General features: G+C 41.6%; 1 protein-coding gene across 14 annotated transcripts in view; it reads left to right on the top strand.

The window, feature by feature from the left end:
• ryr1b (ryanodine receptor 1b (skeletal)) overlaps positions 1-20,070 on the top strand; it is a 70,549-nt gene that overhangs the window by 34,967 nt on the left and 15,512 nt on the right. For 8 of the 14 annotated variants that reach the window (XM_030439469.1, XM_030439550.1, XM_030439499.1 and 5 more), the window contains 46 exons: positions 51-194; positions 315-588; positions 825-942; positions 1,041-1,173; positions 1,396-1,490; positions 1,606-1,741; positions 1,826-2,009; positions 2,231-2,342; positions 2,465-2,585; positions 2,679-2,848; positions 3,011-3,231; positions 3,398-3,488; positions 3,681-3,821; positions 3,926-4,089; positions 4,433-4,511; positions 4,609-4,698; positions 4,847-4,990; positions 5,101-5,178; positions 5,284-5,359; positions 5,468-5,591; positions 5,715-5,830; positions 5,948-6,015; positions 6,190-6,311; positions 6,602-6,651; positions 8,074-8,134; positions 8,239-8,365; positions 8,458-8,566; positions 8,659-8,740; positions 9,016-9,146; positions 9,272-9,592; positions 9,756-9,996; positions 10,319-10,406; positions 10,510-10,602; positions 11,029-11,043; positions 13,214-13,384; positions 13,660-13,719; positions 13,844-13,978; positions 14,112-14,224; positions 14,354-14,450; positions 14,550-14,656; positions 14,748-14,799; positions 14,928-15,008; positions 18,174-18,273; positions 18,812-18,891; positions 19,021-19,097; positions 19,806-19,879. In XM_030439469.1, the coding sequence (XP_030295329.1) occupies positions 51-194; positions 315-588; positions 825-942; positions 1,041-1,173; positions 1,396-1,490; positions 1,606-1,741; positions 1,826-2,009; positions 2,231-2,342; positions 2,465-2,585; positions 2,679-2,848; positions 3,011-3,231; positions 3,398-3,488; positions 3,681-3,821; positions 3,926-4,089; positions 4,433-4,511; positions 4,609-4,698; positions 4,847-4,990; positions 5,101-5,178; positions 5,284-5,359; positions 5,468-5,591; positions 5,715-5,830; positions 5,948-6,015; positions 6,190-6,311; positions 6,602-6,651; positions 8,074-8,134; positions 8,239-8,365; positions 8,458-8,566; positions 8,659-8,740; positions 9,016-9,146; positions 9,272-9,592; positions 9,756-9,996; positions 10,319-10,406; positions 10,510-10,602; positions 11,029-11,043; positions 13,214-13,384; positions 13,660-13,719; positions 13,844-13,978; positions 14,112-14,224; positions 14,354-14,450; positions 14,550-14,656; positions 14,748-14,799; positions 14,928-15,008; positions 18,174-18,273; positions 18,812-18,891; positions 19,021-19,097; positions 19,806-19,879 (5,466 nt within the window). The remainder of the gene's footprint in view (positions 1-50; positions 195-314; positions 589-824; positions 943-1,040; positions 1,174-1,395; positions 1,491-1,605; positions 1,742-1,825; positions 2,010-2,230; positions 2,343-2,464; positions 2,586-2,678; positions 2,849-3,010; positions 3,232-3,397; positions 3,489-3,680; positions 3,822-3,925; positions 4,090-4,432; positions 4,512-4,608; positions 4,699-4,846; positions 4,991-5,100; positions 5,179-5,283; positions 5,360-5,467; positions 5,592-5,714; positions 5,831-5,947; positions 6,016-6,189; positions 6,312-6,601; positions 6,652-8,073; positions 8,135-8,238; positions 8,366-8,457; positions 8,567-8,658; positions 8,741-9,015; positions 9,147-9,271; positions 9,593-9,755; positions 9,997-10,318; positions 10,407-10,509; positions 10,603-11,028; positions 11,044-13,213; positions 13,385-13,659; positions 13,720-13,843; positions 13,979-14,111; positions 14,225-14,353; positions 14,451-14,549; positions 14,657-14,747; positions 14,800-14,927; positions 15,009-18,173; positions 18,274-18,811; positions 18,892-19,020; positions 19,098-19,805; positions 19,880-20,070) is intronic. The other 6 variants (XM_030439576.1, XM_030439585.1, XM_030439507.1 and 3 more) reach the window with 3 other exon arrangements.

The following is a 20,070-nucleotide window of genomic DNA, read 5'->3' as shown; positions in this document are numbered from 1 at the left end:
TTTTTATGTTAAGTATTTGTGGGTCTTAATGCTCAACTCACATTTCATAGGTATACATATTGAGGAAGAGGCAGAGGAGGAAGAGGTGGACACCTCACTGAGGGGCAGACTCCTCAGTTTGGTCGACAAGGTCAAGAACTTGCGTAAGAAGGAGGAGGAGGAGAAGCCAGAGGTTGAGGAGGAACCAAAACCAAGTAAGAGTAACAGCTAAGTCACTCCTTAAATATTTGAAGCGATCAGCCTTTATAAATCTAATCTAACACATGATATTATACAGCAGTCATACTGTACCCCTCTGTATCTGCTTCAACAAGGCACCCTTCAGGAACTGATCTCCCACACCATGATCCACTGGGCCCAGGAGTCGTTCATTCAGAACCCTGAGCTGGTGCGTCTCATGTTCAGCCTGCTCCACAGGCAGTATGACAACCTCGGCGAGCTGATCCGAGCACTTCCGAAAGCCTACGCCATCAATGCTGTGTCTGTTCAAGACACCATGGACCTGCTGGAGTGTTTGGGACAGATTCGTTCACTGCTTATTGTCCAGATGGGCCCAGAAGAGGAGCGTCTCATGATCCAGAGCATTGGGTCAGTGTGGGGTGATGATATTTACTTAATGTGCATCTGTAGTGGTGACAAAGGTGGAGCATGTGTTATTGATTTAAATATTTTGATATTTTATTTCATATTTTTGTTAAATGGTGGTCTGTGGGTTTTCCTCCTGCTTTAAAATCTCTAATCTCAAACTAATATCCAGTGTGTCATAATACAGTTCAAATGAAATGAGTAAAGAAATATGACTTGTGTTTTTTATGTGTTTTTAGGAACATCATGAACAACAAGGTGTTCTACCAACACCCCAACCTGATGAGAGCTCTTGGTATGCATGAGACTGTCATGGAGGTGATGGTCAATGTGTTGGGTGGAGGAGGTGACTCAAAGGTAACTGTGATGATACTTTGATGATAACTTCATTGTTGGAGTGTGCACCATTGCTGTACACAGTAGACAGAACTTATCTTTTTACTTTTTCTCTTTAGGAGATTCGATTCCCCCAGATGGTGACCAACTGCTGTCGTTTCCTGTGTTACTTCTGTCGTATCAGCCGACAGAACCAGCGCTCCATGTTTGACCATCTGAGCTACCTGCTACAGAACAGTGGCATCGGCTTGGGTCGGTATCAGTCACCTGTTTGCTTTTCTGTAGATAGGAAAACCTTTTTCAGTTCTTATTTAAAAAAGTGTATATAGAGATCAGACTCTAAACCGTCACTGTCATCAGATATTCCCTGTAAACTTACTAAACCTATTCCTTTTGACAACTATAGAATGATGAGGCTGTATATTAGGCAGTGATGATACATACAGGCTCACTGTGTTTATTTTAAATCTGCAGGCATGCGTGGGTCCACTCCTCTGGATGTGGCTGCGGCTTCTTGCATTGACAACAATGAGCTGGCTTTGGCTCTACAAGAGCAGGACCTGGAAATGGTTTGCGAAAATTACAACAAAAAAAAAATTACAAGAAAGGACCACACATGAAAGGGTACACTGGACTTGTTATCTTATAACCTTCTTGGTTTCCTTCACATGCGTGGTGATATAGGTGGTGACATACTTAGCAGGCTGCGGGCTGCAGATGTGTCCAATGCTCCTTTCTAAGGGCTACCCCGACATCGGCTGGAACCCCTGTGGAGGAGAGAGATACCTGGACTTCCTTCGCTTTGCTGTCTTTGTTAATGGTCAGCACCCTCATGTGATGATTAGATTTGTGGTTTAGAGTTTTGAGTAACTGTCACTAACATTTGCACACCTGCTCCTCACAGGAGAGAGCGTAGAGGAGAACGCCAATGTTGTGGTGCGTCTGCTCATCCGTCGGCCGGAGTGCTTCGGCCCAGCCCTGAGAGGAGAGGGTGGTAACGGTCTGCTGGCTGCCATGGAGGACGCCATCAAGATCTCAGAGGATCCAGCAAGGGATGGACCCACTGTCAAAAAAGACAGACGCTTCATGTAAGTGTTAGCACAGCAGGTACGATACCTGATGCATGCAGGCTTATTGACCTTTCAGTTTATATTAACAAACTTTGATCAAGCTGCATAGTTTGACTCTAAAATAGCGATCTAGACTGAATAAATAATGGGCATTGTTGTGTGTTGTCTAGTTTCGTTTGAAGCTACGCTCAGACAGGCACAAACAGTTGTGAAACAAAAGATTTTCTCTTGATTGGCAGGTTTGGCGGTGAGGAACAGCACGAAGAGAACCGCGTACATCTGGGAAATGCCATCATGTCATTCTACTCGGCCCTCATCGATCTGCTTGGTCGCTGCGCCCCTGAGATGCATGTGAGTGGGAGAGTTTTTTACACCATTAGTTTCTTATTAGCCTCCAGGCACACTGGCTCAGTATGTGGTTGAAGAGCAGTGATTAGTCTCTCACCATATTTCTTAACTGTCCTTATCCACAGCTGATTCAAGCCGGCAAGGGTGAGGCTCTAAGAATCAGAGCCATCCTCAGGTCTCTGGTGCCCATAGAGGACCTGGTAGGGGTCATCAGCTTGCCTGTACAGATTCCTGCTTATGGCAAAGGTTAGATTATATGGACACACTTTGTAAATATACAATATTTGGGCGTATTTGGGCATTTTCCTGCACATGTAATGTTTTCCATCTTCACCACAGATGGTCAGATTATTGAGCCCAAGATGTCAGCCAGTTTTGTGCCAGACCACAAGGCATCCATGGTGCTGTTCCTTGACAGAGTGTATGGTATTGACAACCAGGACTTCTTGCTCCATGTGCTGGAGGTTGGCTTCTTGCCTGACATGAGAGCTGCAGCCTCTCTGGACACGGTGAGTAGGAAAAGACACATGGGAGAAATCAAACGGCAAGATACATTTTTTTCTTCTGTCAACTCAAAAAATGTCTATGTTGATGTGACTTGTAAGCTATCTGTGGATCTGAGTATGAAACAAAGTGTAACTAGCTTTTCTGTCTCCCTCTTCCCATTAAAGGTGGCTTTCAGTACAACTGAAATGGCCTTGGCACTGAACCGCTACCTCTGTTCGGCTGTTCTGCCTCTGCTCACCAAATGTGCCCCACTTTATGCTGGGACGGACCACCGGGCCATCATGATCGACTCCATGCTTCACACCATCTATCGTTTGTCCCGTGGCCGAGCCCTTACCAAGGCTCAGAGGGACGTCATTGAGGAGTGCCTCATGTCGCTCTGCAAGTCAGTCTCCGTCCCCGTTTCTCTATTTAGAAAGAAAATACTGTTTATCTGGCATCTGAATGATGATAATAGCAAATACATTTTTAACTGTATATTTAAATGATATCTGTCTTACTGGAAAAATAGTTAACATGAGAATAATGAAGCGTTTTGATGACATTTACAGATACCTTCGACCCTCGATGCTGCAGCATCTGCTCAGGCGGCTGGTATTTGATGTGCCCATCCTCAACGAATATGCAAAGATGCCTCTCAAGGTTTTTATTGGATTTCTTATTATATTGACTAGAGGAGAATTTAATGAATAAACAACAATATATAGTTTATACAAATAATCTTCCCAAGTGTTTAAAGTTCAGTTCAAGCACTCATTTGAAAGATTGTGAGAGAGTACATATAGCACTAATCCTAACCCAATTTTGTTTCCCTTTGTGATTCAATTGTTTCAGCTGTTGACTAATCACTATGAGCGCTGTTGGAAGTACTACTGCTTGCCTAACGGATGGGCTAATTTCGGGGTGACCTCAGAGGAGGAGCTACATCTTTCTCGTAAACTCTTTTGGGGAATCTTTGAATCTTTGGCACACAAGGTAAGAGAGGAATCTCCTGCCGTCCCTCCACGCTTGTTATTCTGTACAATCACAGAGGGTTGCAACATATGTCACTGACTTCTCTCATGTCATCCGAACTCTAGAAATATGATGCAGAGCTCTTCAAGATCGCCATGCCCTGCCTCTGTGCTATAGCAGGAGCCATCCCACCTGACTATGTGGATGCCAGCTACTCCTCTAACACTGAGAAAAAGGCCTCTGTGGACGCTGAAGGCAACTTTGATCCTAAACCAGTCGAGACCACCAAGTGAGCAGGAAAATACAAGGCGGTATAAGAATAGTTCACAGTGGTCTACAAAAAAGAGTTTAAAATCACATTATGAAAGAGTTTAGATACATTAACTGATATATGTTTAGCCTTGTTAATGCCCTTTGAAGGGTCTTTGTATAATGAGCAACGTCAGCATCTCACTTTTTAGTGAAAAAAGCAGAAACTGCAAAGATGATACGTGCTGCGACATACGACTTAACATAGAATTACAGTGGGATTTAGCTAGGGTTATTAAAAAATTATAAAGTCATTAAATTAGCTAAAAGTGAATGTTTTTTATATTCGATGCAGTATAAAGTGTGAGTCGATCTCTTCACAGCACAATCATCCCAGAGAGGCTGGATACTTTTATCAACAAGTTTGCGGAGCATACTCATGATAAATGGGCCTTTGAAAAGGTAAATCAACATATATATATGAACTCCTGATTTGTTTTTTGAAAATGTTGCTACGTCGAAATGTTAATTATGTCAATGGTTCATTCTATTTTCTTAGATTCAGAACAACTGGACCTATGGAGAGGTGTTGGATGAGAATGCGAAGACTCACCCAATGCTCCGGCCATACAAAACATTCTCTGAAAAGGTAATGACTCGTAACCTTCTGTGTGGTCAGAATCATGATAATGTGCACACAGGTAAAAAAAAAAATGAAAGACCTTCACAGTTATTTGTATTTTTATTGTCAGTAGACACCCAGTTAATTTTTAAACCTTCTTGTCTCTGATTTTCAGGACAAGGAGATTTATCGTTGGCCCATCAAAGAATCCATCAAAGCCATGCTGGCCTGGGAGTGGACCTTGGAGAAAGCCAGGGATGGGGAGGGAGAGGTCGAGAAGAAGGCCACCACCACACGCAAGATCTCTCAAACTGCTCAGGTACGAGAAGGAGGAAGAAAAACAAACTCAGAATTCGAGTGTTTTTCTTTGGGGATCAATAAATGCTCATCTTGTGTCATCTCATCTCATCACATCTTCTTTGTCTTCAGGCTACTTATGATCCGAGTCACGGCTACAACCCTCAGCCCATAGACATCGGAGGAATGGCCTTGTCCAGAGAACTGCAGGTATGTATTTTTCCTTCAGTCTTTGCAAGAATAGGTCTCATATTTTGGTTAGACGTTTGTCAGGAGCATGACTGTTTAATTTATTTGTTTCCCCTCTCCGAACAGTCTATGGCTGAGCAGCTGGCTGAGAACTATCACAACACGTGGGGCCGGAAAAAGAAGTTGGAGCTACAGTCCAAAGGTAAGAGCAGCTCTGTTTTGCACATACTTAGCTGAGAACTTTGTTTCTAGTGGTGGCTAGTTTGCCGTCTGTTGAGTCAAAAACGTACTTAATTACGGCTTCTTTTAGGCGGTGGCACCCATCCTCTGCTTGTGCCTTATGACACCCTGACGGCTAAGGAGAAGGCCAGGGACAGGGAGAAGGCCCAGGACCTCCTCAAGTTCCTCCAGCTCAATGGATATGCTGTGACAAGGTAAACAGAGTATTCTGATCATTTCACTGAGTTTGTAGAATTATGAAATTACTGATAGTTCTCTGTATGTTTCTCCCTGTCTTTATTTTTTACTCTCTCTTCCCTCCTGCCCTTCTTCCTCAGGGGCCTGAAGGACATGGAGCAGGACATCTCCTCTATCGAGAAGCGTTTCGCCTACGGCTTTCTCCAGAAGCTTCTTAAATGGATGGACATCGCACAGGAGTTCATCGCTCATCTTGGTACTGTGGTTTTAGAGACAAAGGCCTCTCATGGGAGCAGCGCTTTACTGCGTATTGTTTACTTCAACTTGCACGTTTGACTGAGAGCTTACTTACTTTTATCTCTGCTTTTAACAGAGGCTGTGGTCAGCAGTGGTAGAGTGGAAAAGTCGCCACATGAACAAGAGATCAAGTTCTTTGCCAAGGTGAGCTGTTTGATGCATTATTGTGTTCTTCTTTTGCTTGTCTGTCTCGACAAGGAAGTCATGAGTAATAACAGATTCTTGCCACCTTGCTGCAATTAATGAACACTAAGAGATGTTCCCCGTTTAACGGGTTGATAGTGTGTTTCTATTTCATCCTGGGTTGTTTTTTTATAGATCCTCTTGCCACTGGTAAATCAGTACTTCAAGAACCACTGCCTTTACTTCCTCTCTACTCCTGCTAAAGTCTTGGGTAGTGGAGGACATTCATCCAATAAGGAGAAGGAAATGATTGCAAGGTATGTGCAGTAAGAATGTAGAAAAGGTTATTTAAAAGACTGGTTTGATCTCTGAAATATGTGACTTGAACTCTTACCATTTACCTTTCCTTTAGTCGTACCCACATGTGACAGTGTCTGTCCTCTACCTCTTCCATCTCCCTTCATCTCTCTCCTATTGAGTGATGTCCCTTATTTTCTTGACCTCCCTTTTGCTTTCTGTGTCACTACAAAATATCTTTCCTGCCCTGTTTCCCCTTACCGTCCTCCATCCTTCTCCCTCCTCTTCCTCTTTTCTCCTCCCACCTCAGTATCTTCTGTAAGTTGGCTGCTTTGGTGAGGCACAGAGTATCTCTTTTTGGTAAGAAATCTGCATGGTGGTGTTATGCCCCGTCACCATCCCTGTCCCTTTTAATCTGTTTTCCTGTCTAATTTATCTTTATTCCTTTACCTTCCCATTTGTGCAATATATACTAATCAACATTGTATCACAGATTCACATATAGTCTGTTGTGCCGCGCTCTCATTCTCTCCGTACTGGATCTCTTCATCTAATGCTTCTCTCTCTTTAGCTCACCTACTGCTTGGCTTTGATGTTTTCTCTAACCTGGGGTTAGATGCATACAACTCTGTGTAGATCCTAAAACGAAAAGACAGAAATAAGCAAATGCATTATTTGGAAAGTTGCACGTACGCCTGATTCTGTTTTATCAATCTCAATCATTGTGTAGCAGGACGCATGTGCACAAGCCTCACTTCCACTGCCTAAGTTAGCTGTAAATGGATACAAGACAAGGCAAGTTTATTCATTTAGCATCATTCAGAAACAAGTCTGTTCAAAGCACTTTACAGGGGCATTGTTTCAGATGAAAAATAAGATATTAAGAGAACATTAAATGTAAAATGTTAACAATAAAAATTATTAAATGTCCTTTAACCTCGTTATTGTAAACTGTTCAACTTAAGTTTAGAAATGCTCTTTTGATCTGACAAAAATACAATCTCAATCAGTGAAGTGAGTAGTAAATTTAAACAATGTTTTACTTTTATGTTACATCAACGTATATTTAATCTCTGTTTATGTCAGAGAGGCCTATGCAGGTTTTTGTGTGTACGTTTATTCATCCGGCCCCAGGTGTTTTAAAAGCTGTCTTTTTTGCTTCTAAGGGCTAAACTCAGATTGTCACTCTTAACCAGGAGTGATTTGAGCATGAGTGTCTGTAGTGGCATCATATATTTATATTGTACTGCAGCTTGGTGATATGTTCTCAGCTCGACCTATATGAGGCAGTATACTGTATGCTTTATCCTCATTCTCCTTCACCACCGTATATGTTTAATAGTCAGTCACTCTTATGTAACCAGGGTTCACTAGATTTTCACGCTGAGCCTGTGCCCTTTAGCTTGGCGCACCACTACAACATGGTAAATGATTGTCAAAGTGCACAGCTGTAACTGATTCACTGCTTTAAAATGTACCCACGCAGGGAATGAAATTAGAAATCAGAGCATGTATCACAGTAAAGGAATATATGGGTTAATTGTCTTAGATATGTAATAAACATTATCTGTGATGTGAATGGTTTGAATGTAATTTTGGGTTTTGTCAGTGTTTTATAACACGCTGTGCCACAACTGTAAGCTCTGTTTCCTGTTTTTGATGTGGAGCCTCTCAGATTATATCTGGCCGCTACAATGAATTGAAAGTGTGTGTTGAAAGTAATAGAAATTGATTTTATAATAGGAAAGCTTTGACACCAAATCTTTGTTGTGCCGCTTTCAGGAACAGATGCAGGTGCAGTGGTCAACTGTCTGCACATCCTCTCACGATCACTGGATGCCAGGTAACTCATTGTCTATTGGCAGGATGAAAATAGAAACAAACCACAATCATTAGATTATATGTAGCATTTTTTTTTAACATGTTTTTTGTGTCCTTCCTTTTAAGGACTGTTATGAAATCAGGCCCTGAGATTGTGAAGGCGATCCTGCGTCAGTTCTTTGAGAGTGCTGCAGATGACATTGAGAAAATGGTTGAAAATCTAAAACTAGGCAAAGTGTCCAGTCGAAACCAGGTCAGGCACGGCACCATACTGTTTTCTTACATTGCTGTACATTTTTCTTATGAACTGATATCCGTATTTGTGTATGTATTGTGTTCCTATAGGTAAAAGGTGTGTCCCAAAACATCAACTACACCACCGTTGCCCTGCTACCAGTCCTCACTACACTGTTCGACCACATTGCCCAGCACCAGTTTGGAGATGACGTCATGTGTGAGTGAAGTGCTTCTCTCCACTAAATGAATGGTTCACCGTTTCTCCCTAAATGACTAAAATTGCAATGCATCTCTTCTCTTTATATTCAGTGGATGACTTGCAAATATCCTGCTATCGTTTAATGTGCAGTATCTACTCTTTGGGCACTGTGAAGACTCCACATGCAGAGAAGTAAGTAGAGTCTGCTTATATCTATGAACATCTAACCATATATAAGCAAGTTTCCTCTGCAAATTTACATTTATGTGGAATGTGATTATCACTCAAGCTGATTTATTTACATATCTAATAAAATACTTTATACAAAATGACAGTTAAACTGCATAAACAGCCTCTAACAGGAGAAAAATGTAATGTCTGCTTCAAGAGATTGATTTGTACAATGATTTTACTTGTTTTGATGCAGACGCTTCATGAGGATTTTGTGTTATTTTTCTCCTCTGCAGACAGCGGCCAGCTCTTGGCGAGTGCTTGGCCCACTTAGCAGCTGCTATGCCGGTGGCTTTCCTTGAGCCAACCCTGAATGAGTTCAACACATTTTCTGTTTACACCACCAAGACTCCCAGAGAGAGATCCAGTGGGTTCAGCATTCTGCCTTGTTTTTCTCCCTAGCACAACATAACATGTGTTTTACTTGTTTCTAATTAATTAAAACGTGGTTATGATTCATTTGTTTCCTTACCTTCCCTCCTCTCTCCCCAGTTCTTGGTCTTCCAAACCAAGTGGAGGAGCTGTGTCCCGACATCCCAGAGCTGGAGGTCCTGATGAAGGAGATCCATGACCTGGCTGAGTCTGGGGCTCGCTACACAGAAATGCCCCACGTGATTGAGATCACCCTGCCCATGCTGTGTAACTACCTCCCTCGCTGGTGGGAGAGGGGCCTGGAGAATTTCCCTGATATGGACGGTCAGATCTGCACCTCTGTCACATCCGAGCATCTTAACCAGCTGCTGGGTAGCATCATGAAGATTGTGGTGAACAACCTGGGTATTGATGAGGCCTCCTGGATGAAGAGATTGGCAGGTCAGTGAGCAGAAGTTTCACAGATACCCAGGAGATTTTCACAGCTTCTAAACGAATTCCTAATTACTAAAGCAGTATATTATAAGCAGTATTTTCATATTTGGTACGATTCTTACTCACTTTAATTGCTGCTACCGTTGATTCCTGTATATCCCTTGTCCAGTGTTCTCCCAGCCCATTGTAAGCAGAGCTAAACCAGAGATGCTTAAATCCCATTTCATCCCCACAATGGAAAAGCTGAAGAAGCGCTCTGGAAAGGTGGTGGCGGAGGAGGATCAGCTGCGCATGGAGGGCAAGACAGAGGTGGACAGTGAAAATGGGACCATTCGAGATGAATTTGCTGTGCTGTGTCGCGACCTGTACGCTCTCTACCCCTTGCTCATCCGCTACGTGGACAACAACAGGTGACTGAACTTACCAATTTGATTACCATTACTGCTGCATCATCTATATGAGCACCCGATCAGTTTTATTGTATCTTTAGTTGGAAAACCGTCAGACTTCATGGCATTAACTTTATAGCTAATAATATAGATACTCTGACACAATTCAGTCTGTAATCAATGGTCAGATGTCATCAGTATAACATGTTTTAGGCTCACACAACCATGTATGTGATCATATTATTTCTGACAACAACAACAACAACAACAACAACAACAGTATACCTTTCCAATTCTTGACTGTGACTCAGTCTTTGATTCATGCACTTGTCTTTGTCTGTAGGGCGAGGTGGCTGACCTGTCCAGACCCAGATGCAGAGGAGCTTTTTAGGATGGTGGGAGAGGTCTTCATTTACTGGTCCAAGTCCCATGTGAGTCCTCTTTTTTCTATGATGTTGTCTAACTTAGTTTTTTCTATTTTTTTTTTTATTTTTGCCTGTCATTTGCCATCAAACCTTTGGCTTGTCATTACAGAACTTCAAGCGGGAGGAGCAGAACTTTGTAGTGATGAATGAGATCAACAACATGTCCTTCCTGACTGCTGACAGTAAGAGCAAGATGAGCAAGGTGAGAGTGGACAAGTAGACAAAAGGTCGAGTAGAACATAACCTGTTACTTAACAGTAATTAGATGTCTTATTCGCTTACTCCATATCTTGAGCTGTAACTCATTAAGGAACTAAACTCTAATAATAATTAATATTTCACTAACACCACCCATTCCAAGCAGGGAAAGATTCAAGGAAACCCTTCTTGATTTATTCTCGGCTGCTGTTTCCTTTCTTTCCTTTAAGTTGCTTTGGATAAGAAAGTCAGGTAAATGATTATTCTGTTAAAAATAGTGATTTTCTAGAAATGTCAGAGTAAAAGGTGATTACATAACTAATAACATCTTTCACCAGGACAATGTGATAGTGTTTAGGCAGTAGTAGGAGTGTTGCTAACTGTGTTTTCTCCTTATATCCTGTGTCGGGGTTGGACGCTGGGCCACTAGGCCGGAGATGGAGAGGTTAGACTGTGTTTGTGCACGAGCGCTGTGCTGATCGCATGGCACCCTGAATCTGAGGAGGCATTTCATCAAGCTCTCCCATGGATTACCACACTTCTTACACACAGACCCCAACATTCACACACACATACATACACACAAACAGCGCTATGAATACATAGTTACTATCAGGAAAAAGACAAGACATGATTAAAATACAATATGATGCAATACAATCTTTTAATTATTCCCCAAAAGTGGAAATGTGGGTGTAACAGCAGCACAAAGACAGAAATTAGTCAAAGTTAGGGCTGCAGAATAAACAGAAATATTACTGGAGTCACAATTTGGCCAGGTGCAGTGTGCAGATTGCATAAGCTGCAGGGTCAAATGTGTGATGAACAGCATTATAAGAAAGTACTGTAGGGCTGCAGAGATGCTCTGGCCTCCAAATCTTGTTCTTCAGATAGAAGAAAACATGTATGTTTGGGAAAGTCCTCCACAAATGTCACATCAGCATTATTTTTATATTTTTTTCAGGGAAAATGAATCGTGATGCAAAAAAAATCATTCCCACTAATCGGTAATCATATAGTTATCATAATATGCAGTCAAATAATTGTACATTTATTTTTTTGCTACCTTTTGCAGCCTTAGTACAGATAAAAAGAGGAACTTAAGGAACATATAATTAAAGTTTATGAAAACAAACACTACACTACTCATACAGCGCCCTCAACGAGAGTCTTATTTAAACTAATAGACAATAAGGTAATAGCAATATCATTAAAATGCATATCTGTGGGTGAAATGATTCTGTACAATGTAGATTTTGTCGAAAATACTTAGTAAGAGTATTTTCCATGAGTGGGACGTATGTGTGATTGTCTTGAAGTAATACTGAGTGTGAGTGCGTGCGTGTGTGTTAGCGATGTGCGTCTATGTTTCCATGTGTGTGTTTGTATGTGTGTGTGAGTCGGGGTCTGGAGTCGCTTGATGAAAGCTCTTTGCTGTAGATCGTAGTGGCCTGAGAGGTTTCATGGTGCTTGGTTGAGCAGTAGTGCATTTAATTTGGAGTGAACGCTCCTGCAGCCGAGCACCATCACCCGATTCTCTTTGATTAATAAACAGTTTGCCTCTAGATCGTCCCTGTTGGATACAACTGCGGAGCCGATGCTACTGTGCCATCTGTGATCTTAAAATGTTGTTGTTGACGCTTGGATTTTTTTTCAGCTTTTGTGGTAAAGATTCCTGCGCTGGTGGACTCTTCTCTTTTCCAATATTAGCACTGACTTTGTGTTCACTACTTGTTTACACCAAAAAAGCTATGAACCCTCCCTCATTGTCACCATTAGATCCACTTAGTCCATATATGTAGCATTATGTTGCTAGCTGGGTGTTGGCGGAAACTGAAGCTAGCTTGACGTCACCAGATAGCTGTCATCATATTTACTAACTGGACTCGTTCCTTCATGTCTAATTCATTGACACCATTAAAGTGTTAAATCATTGAATATCTAATATCTGTTTGATGTTTTTCATGGTTGCTGTAAGATAAGTAAGAAAAAAACCTCCTCTCCTTGACTATCAGATGGTCATTACTGTAGTGAGCTTCTGTTACCTGATCGCCACAACGCCTCTCTCTGCCCAAAGAGCAGATGTATCTACACACACACTCGCAGACACACACCACGCACACCGAGGGCAGAGAGGGTGCTGTGAGGCCAGACAACAGTCGGTAATGAGCATTGGAAGCTTCGGGACAGGAGTGTATGAGAAGAGCTCCAGGGCGATGGAGCTGACCCCGTAGAACTTGTGCTGTGGCCTCTGCACTACTAACAGTGAGGCTGCATTGTGTGTAAAGACTGTAGCTGGTGCAGCAACGAAGCACCGGAAGCACCACTAGAAGTTTTACTAGAAAATGCAGTTGTTGGTCTGTTTTCATTTCAGCTGATGAAAAATCCCTTTCATTGAGTCGCTGAGTCACTTTATCAGCATGATGTGATCTTTTTTTGCAAAATGTTACTCGGCAGCTGGTTCAATCTCCTGTGATTTATTTTAATCTCACGTCATCGCTCAAAAGCCTCTGATGTCACAGGCATATTTTATGAAAAACACTTGATATTTGAGGCGCAGGTGTATGTAAATGTCACAGTGAGGCATCAGTCTGAACTTGTCTTTCTTTCTTTAGTCTGGAGGCTCAGAGCAGGAGCGTACCAAGAAGAAGCGGCGGGGGGATCGCTACTCTGTGCAGACCTCCCTTATCGTTGCAGCGTTAAAGAAGCTGCTTCCCATCGGCCTCAATATGTGCTCCCCCGCAGACCAGGAGCTCATCAACCTTGCCAAGATCAGATACTCACTGGTACTGTAACGTGTTTAAAGCCAACTTGCTGACTCTATTTTGTCCCACCATGGCACATGAAAACTGGCACATTTTTCATTTGATGTATGTAATTTATAAAAGTATGTGAAAATGATCCTATAAAGTCACATTTGTTTACATTCACGGAGTTCAGTTATTTTTCCCTTTCAAAACTCAGCCTACTGTTCTTTGCTAAACCCGAATATGTTTTTGATTGTCGTTAGTAAAAGATAAAAGATCATTGTCCCGTGAATCTTTGGTCTCTTTCCTTGTAGAAAGACACAGATGAGGAGGTGCGGGAGTTCTTGCACAACAATCTGCATCTGCAAGGGAAGGTAGGTAGACTCGTAAATTATTGTACATATTGAAGAAGAAAACAAATATTTATCTGAAAAAAAAACCCAAAAACGCTTGTCACTGTTGTTACTTACATTATTCATATTTAACATTTGGTTCCAGGTGGAGGACCCAGCTATGCGCTGGCAGATGGCTCTTTATAAGGAGATGGCAGGAAAGGCTGAAGATGCAGAGGACCCTGAGAAGGTGGTCAAAAGGGTACAAGAGGTGTCTGCTGTCCTTTACCACATTGAAGTGGTGAGTAGAAGACACAAGCCCAAGAGCTCTGCCAGCAAAGACATATTTAACAACATATTCAAGCTTTACACTTTAGCTTTTGTAAATGTTTTCATGAACAATTTGTTCAGTGGACATTTTTTTCATGCTATAGACAGAGCATCCCTTCAAATCAAAGAAAATGGTGTGGCACAAGCTGCTGTCTAAACAGCGTCGCAGGGCAGTGGTGGCCTGTTTCAGGATGACGCCGCTGTACAACATCCCCACGTAAGGAATCCCTTCACACTCAATAACAAAACAACCTGTTCAGATCAGAAGGCGTTACATGTGCCATCGCAGCCCTTCTGAATCAAGTTCAAATGATGTATTAAGTCTTAAATATCGGTCCTCACACAGGCACAGGGCAACCAACATGTTCTTGGACGCCTACAAGCGCAACTGGCTAGAGACAGAGGGTTATTCATTTGAGGACAAGATGATTGATGACTTATCAGTAAGTCATCCTCCCTTTAATTCTGAGTCACGCAGTTGGCATTAATGGCATATTGTCCAGAGATGTCAAGAATCATGTTATCTCCAATAATTAAATTAGAAAGCCATGGAGGAAGAGGAGGAAGAGGAAGAGGAGACTGAGACGAAGCCTGACCCCCTTCATCAGCTGATTCTTCATTTCAGCCGTACAGCTCTCACAGAAAAGACGTAAGAGCACCTGGCTTTTTCTGCATCGCACCTGTGTCACCTGTCTCTGAGTAAGACGCACTGATTCCTGTTTTGTGGTTTTTCTTTTCAGTAAACTTGACGTTGACCATCTCTATATGTCTTATGCGGATATTATGGCAAAGGTAAGTGAGCAGCACTTTTGAGATTATTTTTAGCATTTCATAAAACCTTTTTATTACAACTTAGTTTTAAGACTAAGGTTGGTAATTTTGTGTGATTGTCTTATGTTCTATGTCTCATCCACCTCCAGAGCTGTCACATTGGTGAGGAAGACGAAGGGGGAGAACAGGAGGGGGAGGAGCCATCCTTTGAGGTGCGACAGACAGAGATGGTATGGGGGGACCAGGGGAAGGGGACACAGGGGAGTCAGCGGAGAAGCAGCTCCCCACGCAGTGATCACACCAGGGCATCACACTCAGCACACCCCCCCCAACCCACCTTTGCTACAACATTTCTCTTTTTTTCTCTTCCTGTCTTTTCTCACTTCTTCACTCACACCACTTGTCTATTTCTTGCTATGGTGGACTGACCTGTGCATGCCTTTGCTGGACTCTATCCACCAGTCGTATCAATGTTGCGGACTCAATTTGTTTTATTTGTTAAATTGCATGACTTGAGTGCAGAGAGATGGTGCAGCTAAAGACGACAAAATGAAACCCAGGTCAAAACAAACCACTGAGTCTTTGCCAGCTGCATCATTTCATGAACATAATTTCCAGGTCTGATGTGATTCGGAATTTTTTAGGAGTTGATTGACTAAGTGGATCACATCTCACAAGACATTTGCTAGAAATGTTTTGCCAGCCAAACCATTTATATCTCATGGTGCGACAGGGCTGGGGTGCGATCCTCTCGTCGCTCGGTTGTGCACACAGCCCTGCTCCACAGACACACCATGCTGTTTTTCCCAACACGCACTGGGCAAATCGCATTACAAGGCTTTTTTTAAGTGGCAGCACCTGTCGTGACGAGTCTGAGTGTGATTGGATCTATCACAGAATCAATACATACATTCAGTGCATTTGCAGGACAAAAAAAAAAAATGAACGCCACTCCAGTACTACTGAACTTAAACCAAAAACTGCTTTATTTATTTTTAAAAGAAGATTTTTCTTTCTTTCTTTCTTCCTACTTAAATATGACTTAACCAGCACAGAACCCACACAGTTTATAGGGACAGAAATAATCACAAGTGTCTAAATAAACAAAAACTTAGTAAATCAACTCCTTAATATGGTGATTTTAATGAATATCTCAATGATTTGTTTTACCTTAAAAGCCAGATTTGGACCCTGTATTGTAGCTATAGAGATTCATGGCTTTTCCTGGCGGGTGGTATCGCAGTCACTGCACTGCAGCTTTCTTATTGTACTATAATAATCGCTTCGATGTTGATTATAAAGATTATTTTCATGCAATGAAGACTATTACTATTCCTTTTTGGGACCTGATATGTGCTCAGGAATGTGATGTTGCTATCCAAGACTTAATTGAGCAGCTCTTTTTGGAAACTGATGACAGTTATCAAGCGAAGCCATGCAGAAGATTTCCTAACAGTAAAACCAGCTCTCTTGTACTGATCTTGTGTGTCTGTGGTAAGTCTCTCCTAGACTTGCACCACCTTTTTCCCCCGACTCACATCGTCCTGTACTCACTCGCTAATTGGTCTGTGTTCACCTTTTTATGGACTCACCTGGTAACTTGAATTCAAAATCTAACAACTGACAAGTTAACTGATTTTGTTTGTCTTTACTTTGAATTGGAAAACGTCTCCCTCTCTGTGCTCACCAAGGACTACAGTAAAAGCCTGCACAGTCAGCCGAACATACACTGTCCCAAGCACAAGCACAAATTCATGCAAATACACACTGCATCATTCACACTAACACACAGACACACAGACACACACACACACACACACACAGACATACTCACACCCATAATCTTGTAGAATCTCTTTTAACTCACCACAAAGACACATCCTTTGCTCGGAAGTTGAGCAGAAACTCTAAATTGAAAAAAAAGCTGTTCTGTAACTTTTAAAAACACAGTCAGGCTTACGAGGGAGGGGGGCGGAGGGAGGGGTAGAATCAGTACTGGGTGCTTTGGGGTGGGGCGTCATGCATGGTTTGCAGTGGGTGGGTCAAATCTAACCTCTTTTGTCAACAGGATGGTTGTCAGCAGCTATATTGTATCACTTGTAGCAAAGAGAGTTATGTACTGTAGTTCAATGTAGGACAGTGAAGAGCATTGAAGAACAGCGCTGTATTATCTATCAGCATTAAAGACACATAATATAATATTACCGTAATAGTAATAGTGAACACTACGATTACACCCGTGGTACTGTACATTACAGTACATTCTATACAAACAGTATATAATATCTACACACAGAAGCACATATGATAAAAACAATTCAGTTTTACTACATTGAATATCAAAATCTAAGACTTGTTATGTAGCTTTAAGTAAGTCTTAAATGATTATCTTACAGGAGGCTTTTGTCACGACTTTACAAGAATCCAGTACAGTAATGTCCTGTAATTAAACTTAAAAACACAAAGGTGGAGGTAGTGTAACTGTAGGGCCTTTAGATAGCTGACACTCAGTTGTATTGTCTGAAGCAGGATGTGCATGCTCTGTTACTCAGTCAACTACTGTTGCTTACTCGTAAGAATGTGTGAAATGTATGTTTTTTTTGCTCTTGGAAGAAATGTTTGCTGCGATCCAACGTTTGCTGCCTCTGAAAGATGTCAAGAACTGTTTACATCACTAATACACATCGTGTTCAAATGGAAGAGAGTGTGTGTGTGTGTGTGTGTGTGTGTGTGTGTCTGTGTGTGTGGCTGTATTTCTATCTCTGTGAGACTTCATATGAGTTTTAGTCTTTTAGATTTTGGGTTTTCCATGAAAAGATGCCAGTGCTGCAGCCAGCTCCTGAGCCCAAATCATGATTTAAATCAATTTACATCACCAAAACAGAGATTTTTTTAAAAATAGGTTAATTTAGGACCTTGAAAGGAATAGTTCAGCATTTGGAGAAATATAAATGGTAGCCATCTTGGCTACAGTCTAGTTTATCACAAAGAGCAGACGCAGCAAGCTTAACTGTATCCTCTTAAGACATTGTGATTTTAGTTGTTGCAACTGTTTCCTCGTGTACATCCGTGGTTTTGTTCACCCAGCACATCTGCCCAATGTCAGGGCCAACTGTTTAAGGAGATATTGTAGTGTCCAATCTGGCAACCTCACTATGAGGATGATTCAGCAGTTATTTGTTACAATTTAACGAACCGTAGAGTCTATTTGTATCTTTGTGCTAAGTTAAGCTTTATTAGGATTTGTATTGGGTGCAGCCAATTGATGGTCATAATTAGGACAGAGGAGGAGGATGTTTGTTTGTTTGTGAGTGTGTGTGAGTGAGTGAGTGCGGGGGGCAGTGCAGCCTTTGTTGACAGGGTTACAGCTGTGTCCTTCCTGCTCTGCTCCACAGGAAAAGGAGATGGAGAAACAGAGGCTTCTGTACCAGCAGTCCCGTCTACACAACCGTGGGGCTGCTGAAATGGTGCTGCAGATGATCAGCGCCTGCAAAGGTAGCTGCTGAACCCACTCACATATACAGACATGCACACTGACACACAACGTTTTGTCACTTCTATGATGATTTGAATAATTTTGCTACTCTAAGCTTAGCCGTAACTGTTTCATGCCTAATTTCCCCTGAATGATAAATTGCCCATCTGGACAAATCTGGAGCATTTATATTTTTGAGCCGTGAAACGATTATTGCTCCCCCAAGCCCATTATTTGAAATGTTAAGTCATTATCAGATCGGTGGTGTTTGAGATGTTTAAGAGAATTATGTAGATTTTGGACCTTGCTTCAAAAGGTGGATCATGAAAATGCCCAAAAAATAGTGGAGAGGTCGTTCTTCCAGGTTTCAGGGTACATAAATGCCAGATCAGCTTTTTAGATACTAGCATTGACTAATACAATGTACAGCTTTGTGTAACAAGATTAATAAGTGGTCAGATATATGTTTTGTGATGGCAGAGATGATCTTTCTCTACTTTGATTTCATTGTTTGGGTCAAAACCTGTTGGAAACCACTGATGTGTGGTTTTATTTCAGGTGAACCTGGAGCCATGGTTTCTTCCACACTCAAACTGGGAATCTCCATCCTCAACGGAGGCAACAGTGATGTACAGCAGGTACTGTAAAAAGACAACGTGCAAGTTTTATATACAATTCTTATTTCTCAACAGTATGATCTCAATCTTTGTAGTAGATTTCTGTTGACAAGAAAATCTTTTGTGTTCTCTCTTCCTGTCTGTGTGCAGAGAATGCTGGACTATCTGAAGGATAAAAAGGATGTGGGATTCTTCCTTAGCATTCAGGCTCTGATGCAGACCTGCAGGTCTGTGATGCATTTACATGTTTTTTTGACTGTATAGTGTGATTGACTGACAGCAGAGATAGGCAGCATTACAAATAAATGTATTTAAGATATGTATTGAATTACTTTTGAGTATTTTCTCATTTGTATTTTGCTTAGCAGAAACAAAAGATATTATTATTAGTCACAATACACTTCAAGAGCTTTTACATGCACTTTGAAACACTAAAACACATTCATTTATATCAGTGTGGTCCCCATTCTAAATGTACCTGTTTGATTGCTTGGCCTGTAGTATTGGTCATTGCAGTTTTCTTGAGAACCGCTCATCCAACTTACGTCATATCTCACACTGATTGCAAGGGATGATCAAAACCTTAACACTGAAACTGAAATTAGATGATAGTTAGGAATAACCAGCGCCTATACTTCTCGTAGCTGGTATCTCATGTACATGCTCAGCTGTTTCAGAAGTCCTGTTAACTGATGTTTTTGTGCTCTATAATAGACATGTTGAAATAAATATGTACCGGGGGACATTTATTGTGAAGGATTTATAGGAAATGGGTTTATCTCCAAATTAGCAAAGCTTTGAAAGTTTTGATGTCTGTACCTTGTATTTTATTTGATACATTTGTTAAACAAGGATTAGTAATTTGAAAACTAGATTTTGCATCTTTTTGATGTAGTTGTTCTCCCCCCTGCTGACTGAGTGTTTAATGTTGGCAGCGTTTTGGACCTGAATGCTTTTGAGAGACAGAACAAGGCAGAGGGACTTGGGATGGTTTCAGAGGAAGGCACCAGTGAGTATGGTCCACAGATTCCTACTGACACACACTACTGAATGTGAACGCACTGTCATACACACTGCTACATTCACACACACACACACACACACACACACACACACACACATATTTGTTCTCCTACTTCATTTTGCATTGGTTTTTTATATAATCTGACATTTTTCTAGTTCCAGTGTGTAGTCTGTTCT

Source organism: Sparus aurata, chromosome 2, assembly GCF_900880675.1.
Source record: "Sparus aurata chromosome 2, fSpaAur1.1, whole genome shotgun sequence".
Taxonomy (NCBI): Eukaryota; Metazoa; Chordata; class Actinopteri; order Spariformes; family Sparidae; genus Sparus; species Sparus aurata.
The sequence above is the reverse complement of the archived record's forward strand: the minus strand, read 5'-3'. Positions and strand labels throughout refer to the sequence as shown.